The sequence below is a fragment of the Merops nubicus genome, unplaced genomic scaffold (assembly GCF_000691845.1).
Source record: "Merops nubicus isolate BGI_N331 unplaced genomic scaffold, ASM69184v1 scaffold12229, whole genome shotgun sequence".
Classification (NCBI taxonomy): domain Eukaryota; kingdom Metazoa; phylum Chordata; class Aves; order Coraciiformes; family Meropidae; genus Merops; species Merops nubicus.
The window spans coordinates 25,061-31,060 of record NW_008629060.1 but is presented as its reverse complement, the minus strand read 5'-3'; the positions used below and the strand labels follow the sequence as shown (position 1 = coordinate 31,060).

The 6,000-nt window shown below is 42.7% G+C and overlaps 1 protein-coding gene across 1 annotated transcript in view; it reads left to right on the top strand.

The window, feature by feature from the left end:
• Positions 1-6,000, top strand: part of FGGY (FGGY carbohydrate kinase domain containing) — a gene marked incomplete at its 5' end in the record, with an annotated part of 64,124 nt that overhangs the window by 36,888 nt on the left and 21,236 nt on the right. The window contains one exon of the mRNA XM_008946868.1: positions 3,992-4,099. Coding sequence (XP_008945116.1) covers positions 3,992-4,099 — 108 coding nt within the window. The remainder of the gene's footprint in view (positions 1-3,991; positions 4,100-6,000) is intronic.

The window sequence follows — 6,000 nt, the reverse complement described above, 5'->3', positions numbered from 1 at the left end:
TCCTGCTGCAGTAATGGCTGTGCAGAGATCACTCTAATGTCTAGCAGAGGATATCCTCTCTCTGTTTCAGTTTCACTATATGTAAAAAATAATGAACGTTAATGTGCCTCTCAATCGGAGCGTGCAACAGGATGAATTCAAGTTAAATAGAAGTCAGAAAATCTGAGGCTCCCTTTGAATATGTATGTTAACTTTCAAAGAAGGATGACATCTCTTATTTGCTTTAAAAATAAAAGTCAATTGCCCATAAATCTAAACCAGATGTTGTTTTTCTACTAAAGATTAAGGATTTTCTTAAGCTCATTAAAGGAAAAAAAAATAATGACACCACATTTATTCTCCTATATCATCCTAAGAATGTCTTTAGGCAATGGAAAGCTAGGAAAGGACACGGTATTAGTGTAACAAAAATAGCCCTGGGTCTGGCAAATTGTGCTTATCTTCTGGGTTCTGTGGCAAACCTTGCACTGTTTCTCCAACCTTACCCTTCTGTGTTTTAGTGGGGTTGGGTGGTATGTATACTCAAACAGAAATGGGACTTTTTATTATGAAAATACAAATGCCAGCTCCTACATGGCTTGAAAAGCTTAAGCATCATCCAGATATTTCAAGGAGGGGAAATGGAAACCATTTGCTATTTCTTATGCCTACATCTATGGAAGAATGCTCACCCTGTTGCTTGTCAAAGATTGTGTGTTTCTTTGGGTGAGGATGATAATTCCCAGTTTTCTCACTTTCCATGTGCATCAAAACCTAGAATCTGCAAAATGTGAATTAAACTCTTTAAGTGGAAGGAGGATATAGTAAATCTGCTGATGCCATGTGTGCTATCAATACAGCCCAGTATGATAGTCAGTGTTCTTTATTCCAGTTAAAAGCTCCCACAGCAGAAGAAAATGATGACCTCATACCTCACTGGCTGTATACATGAGCGTGGCAACACTCAACTCCCTCGTTTGCCCTGTTTATGTGTTGAAAGTTTGCTGGAATGCATACAAATGGTACTTCAGTTGTAAGATGATAGGAAAGTCTCAGTATAATTTGAGAAGAGCCAGCAGGGAAATATCCTGTCCTGGCAAATTCCTGTGGGTGTCCAAAATACTAGGCCAGAAATAGTGGCTCCGGGGAGAGTTTGGTCCTTTAATCAGTCTAAACATTTCAGTGTTATCAAATACATAGGACAGTTTGGTAAATTGTGGAGTCATGCTTGAAGAAAGGGTTGGTTGGTTGGTTGGTTTGTTTATTAAACTTTGTTGTCCGTCTTGATGTTTAGAACTTCCCCCTGATTTCACAAAGCAACTTTGTACCTTTAATGTCCTGAGGCTATTTGGTTTCTCCAGACTACTCATCAGTTGGATTTTAAGCCTGTTACACCTGGGGTAGCTAAATTCTCCCTTCAGGAATCACAGTAGAGTACTGCAAAGTTTGCTGCATCGAAAATATTTTTACATGAGACTTTGAAAATTCCAGCCCCTTGTGCCCTAAATGTTCCTTCCCTCCTGTAGAGAGACACGTTGTGTCCACAGCTATAGGATGGGAACGAGACAGGACGTTTGGGTTCTTGGCACACTTCCACCACCAGCTTGGAGCAGATGCTGACTGGGAGTTTTGACCTTGTGCCGTGTTCTCGGTAAGGTGGGTGATGTGGAATTGATGGAAAAAATCAGGTTATTTTAGGAGTTGCTTTCTGTTGCACTTCATTTTGTTATTGAAATTGTAAAAAAGGCTTGTCCCATAGAGGTGTTGAAAACTCAAAGCTGTATTAATTTGTAGTTTTAAGAGAAAACAAAACCAAACCAAATGGCTTTGCAATGTTTTTGACGTAGCTTTGTCTACTTGGAGTCATAAATGCCTTTTAAAATTCAGTGCAGCTATTCTTGCTCTTTAATGGGTTCAGTCAGCCAAAATCTCAACGCAGACACACAGCCACATGTGCACACATACATCTTTAGCAAAAGTAAGTCAGCACATGAGAGCTGATGGGGAGAACTGAGCAAAATTCTCACACTTGTCAGATGCATTCCTGAGAGAAACCCAGATTGCTTAACACTGTAGTGATATATTTTCAGAAATCAGTTTTTGTTGTTTTGTTTTCCTACTGAACTTCATGACAAGAATCAGCTGTAATGTAAGTTTATGGCTTGAGCAGACTATTGTTTGTGCAGAAACCTCCCTGCTGGTGTATTTACTAAACATGTGGGATGCACAAATGCCAGTGAACTGCATCTTGGAGCATATTCCCTAGTTGCTAGCAAAAACTGCCTTTAAAGTTTGGCCTGTTTAAGTATAGGGAGGATGTGCATCAAGTTTAACAAGAACAGGCCTGAATTTTTAATTACTCCTCAAAACTGTTTTGACATGAAGTCTGGGCTTTATTGAAATCAATAGCAAACCTTAAGTGTTCTTCAAAGGGTCTAGAATTTTGCTAATGAAGAACAAGTTATAAATACAAAAAAACATTGTCCCCTTGACTAAGACCTCTCTTTTTTTGCTATTCCAGCATTGCAAACATAGACTTATTTTGTTTAGGGAATTCTCTTGTTTTCTTCTTGGAACTCTTCCCACCTTCTAGAGAATAACCGTTATGGATTTAGCCATCCTAGAAATATGGACTAGTGGGAAGTGCATCATGTCATGGTGTATGTCTGCACTGCTGTTCTCTCCCAGTGAAGTCAGAGCTGCTTACACCTTGAATTTGTATGCCTCTGTTGGTCCTGGAGGACAAAACATGAAGCATGCCTCCAGAAGAAGCAGGTAGCCTGCCAGGGGCTGGATGACCTGTCTTCTCCAGGAGGAATTCACTGCAAGAATTCTCTGCTCAACCAGTGCAGAATACATAACTAGTCTGTGTAGCAAGTACTAGGACCCAAGTTCCACTGCCCCATTCCCCATTGTGTGCTGTGCCTTACTTGCTAGTCTAGCTAGAGTATCTTCTCAGGCATTCTTTCTGAACCAGAAATTGAGTCTTGGAAGTCTGTCTAGTCTATTGAAAGTAGAAGGGCTTTGTAAAGAGGAAGAAAAATGCCCTCCACCCTTATAAACGGGTAATTCACATCTTCTGAAGCAGAGAAAGGAAATGAACCAGTGTCTCCCACATCCTGAGTGGTCTAACCACTAAAATATTGCACAGGAGCAGAATATCACTGTGTCCGTGGGTGGTGTGTCAGTACGCAAGCAGCAGAATACGGCCCTGTGCAGTGTCTGGAAGATAGTGCTGAGATAGCTGCCTCTGAGAGAGGGTTCCCAGGTGGGAAGGAAGGGGTGGTTTGTGTAAGGCTAAGCCTAAGCAAGGGGCAGAAGCTGATGTTTACACGGGCAAAGGTTTCCTGTTGGCTAACAGAAGAAAATCCCCTTTCACCCTGCCCAGGTCTGCAGCTTCCACCAGAGGCACCTAACAGAGCCCCTGGCAGTGCTGGGGGAGCACCAGAGCTTGGGGTTCCACTGCAGGCCTCGGGAGCTGATGGCAGATCTGGGGGCACCTCACTCTCTCTGTCAGCAGGGTTCCCTCTCCATCTTTTCCTCTGAAAACACACAGGATGAGTGCTCTGTAAACACTGGCTGCCGATTGCATTGCCTGTATTTGCTGATGACAGTCAAGCAGAGTGTTGTATGTGACTGCTCGTTCTAAGGTGTTTTTCTGGAGAATAAGACAGCTCCTCTCTCCCTGTAAAATACAACTCCTGTCCCTGCAGTCTCCTACTTTCTGCATGGTCAGACCCAGCTGTTCTGTGGCTTGAGTGAGTGGAGGCAGTTGTGCAGTCAGTAGCTGCAGCTGTGTCATGTCATCTAAAAATAATGTCAACGGGGGACATAGTTCTCTACATTTTCCTTAGAGTAAATCTACCTGTGCATCTCCACTCACATTTGTACCTCCAGTGGAGGAGCAGGAATCATTTTCAGTGTTGGACTCTGATAGCTGCCAAACACTAGTTGTGAAGTAGCTACTTTGAGAAGTGGTTTGATTCACCTGAGCTTTCTCTTGCTTTTCCAGGTCAGTGAAACACCCATTTTTGTGCCTGGTGTTTGGGGACCCTATTTTTCTGCAATGGTACCTGGACTGTGGTTGAATGAGGGGGGTCAAAGTGCTACTGGAAAACTGGTAAGTGTTTGGAGACACACACAGACTCCAAGATGGGAGGTCTACCATAACTGCAGTCATTTGAGATAACTTCACTGTCAGTTCAGGGAGGGCTCTGCCTGAAACACCTCCCTAAGATCATAGGAAAGGCTCCTGAAAGCAATAAACACTTCATCGGTATCAGTGTCTCTTACAGACTGCTCATTTGCATACAGATAGGGGATAACATATGGGGCACAGCACTAAGGACATGTCTTCCTTTTATGATGGTGGTGATGATTATTATTATTTTACAGGCAAATAGGCATTAATTCTTTACTTGGTTGAGATGGACTTTGAGATAAAAAAATTATACATATTGTATTATATAGAACAATTGTGGTCATTGATGGGCATCGGTGAAAGATGTGTGGCCAGAACTGTAATAACACATTATCCTGTCTAGACAGACACTACATATATCATCACCTTAATCCATTCCTTGAATGCATTCTAACTATATTAGGTTAGTTTCATTTATCAATAAAAATTTAAAACAGCCTGCATTCTCTAGAAGTGAATTTTCTTGTTTACAGGGAGAACTTAAACACTGATGTCCAATTTAAAGAAAGGCTAGGTGTATAAAACAGTATATAGGCTTGAGTCCAAAAGTGTCAGCAGGACCCTAGTGGGTGCTTAACCCTGGAAGCTTCTAAAGCTCTCTGCATGTCTCCCTGATCAGTCTGTGGAGGTACTAGCTGTCCTCAGGGGTAAGGTGCCAAGCTCCTCATCAGAAAGTACCAGAGGTGGGCCCAGTCCCGTGAATATCCCCTGTAAGCTCAGCAAACATACAGGTTTGGTCTTTCACGAATTGCAGGTGTCATTGTTCTGTTACTCAGACCTAGCACCAGCCACCTTTTTGGGGTACGTGTCCAGGAAGTAGCAGATTGGAGCATCACTGCAGTTACACATTCCATATGGAGCAGTCACTGAATGAGGCACAGAGTAATCCTGGAGCAGGAGGCCCAGACACACCCTCAGCGCTGAGCTGCGAGCTGGTGTTCCCTCCTGTGCTCTCCTCTTGGCCACGTGAATCTGACATTCCTCTCAGTACAGTGTCACAGCTTCAGTGGGAGAGTCATCCCTCTTCCTCCTCTCAGCCTCTGCTGCCCACCCCATCTCTAGCCCATCTCCAGCCCATCACCAGCCCCATGGCTGAACGCTCACACAGTGGGTGGCATACCATACCTGTGCTTTCGATTCTTCTGGCCCAAATGGGGCTGGACCCAAAGTCTCCCATTTTGTAGGTAACTGCTACAACCAGAAGTAAAATTAAGTTACTACTTGTAACACCACCACTGAAAAGGCAAATGGCAAATCTTGTTTCTTTGTAACAAGGCTTTTGAGGGGAGAAGTCTCTATATGCTTAATCCAAAGCAGGTAAAGAGACCAAACTAGGCTCTAGAGGGGTATCCTCAGACATTCAGGGTTTTTCCTTGGCTGGCTTGTGGTGGTTTCACACTTAAAATGTACTCTGAGAGTTGTGGCATTTCAGAAAGGTGAGTTAAAAAAAACTTTTTCATTCTAGTACCAGAGAACAAGACGTTCTGGAGTCATTAAAGAAATTGTTGGAAAAACGTGTGGTCTTGTTAGGACCTGTGGCAAAAATCAGCTCTAAGTACTGTAGGTGTATTAGGGATTTCATTAATGTCTTATTAAACATTCGCAGGATGTCTCATATGGTTTTCTTGAGGTTGCATGTATAGAAAACACATAGGGGGCCATAAGAGGAAACAATGTATGTGCATGATGTGGAGGATAGGTTGCATTCACTATCTTTGTAGTTTTAAAGCTGTAGTTTTTTCAAGGTCTTGCTTTCTCATACTTCAGGCCTTCTGAAAACAAAAAAATGGACATGTTTTGGGACTCTTTTCACTGATTGA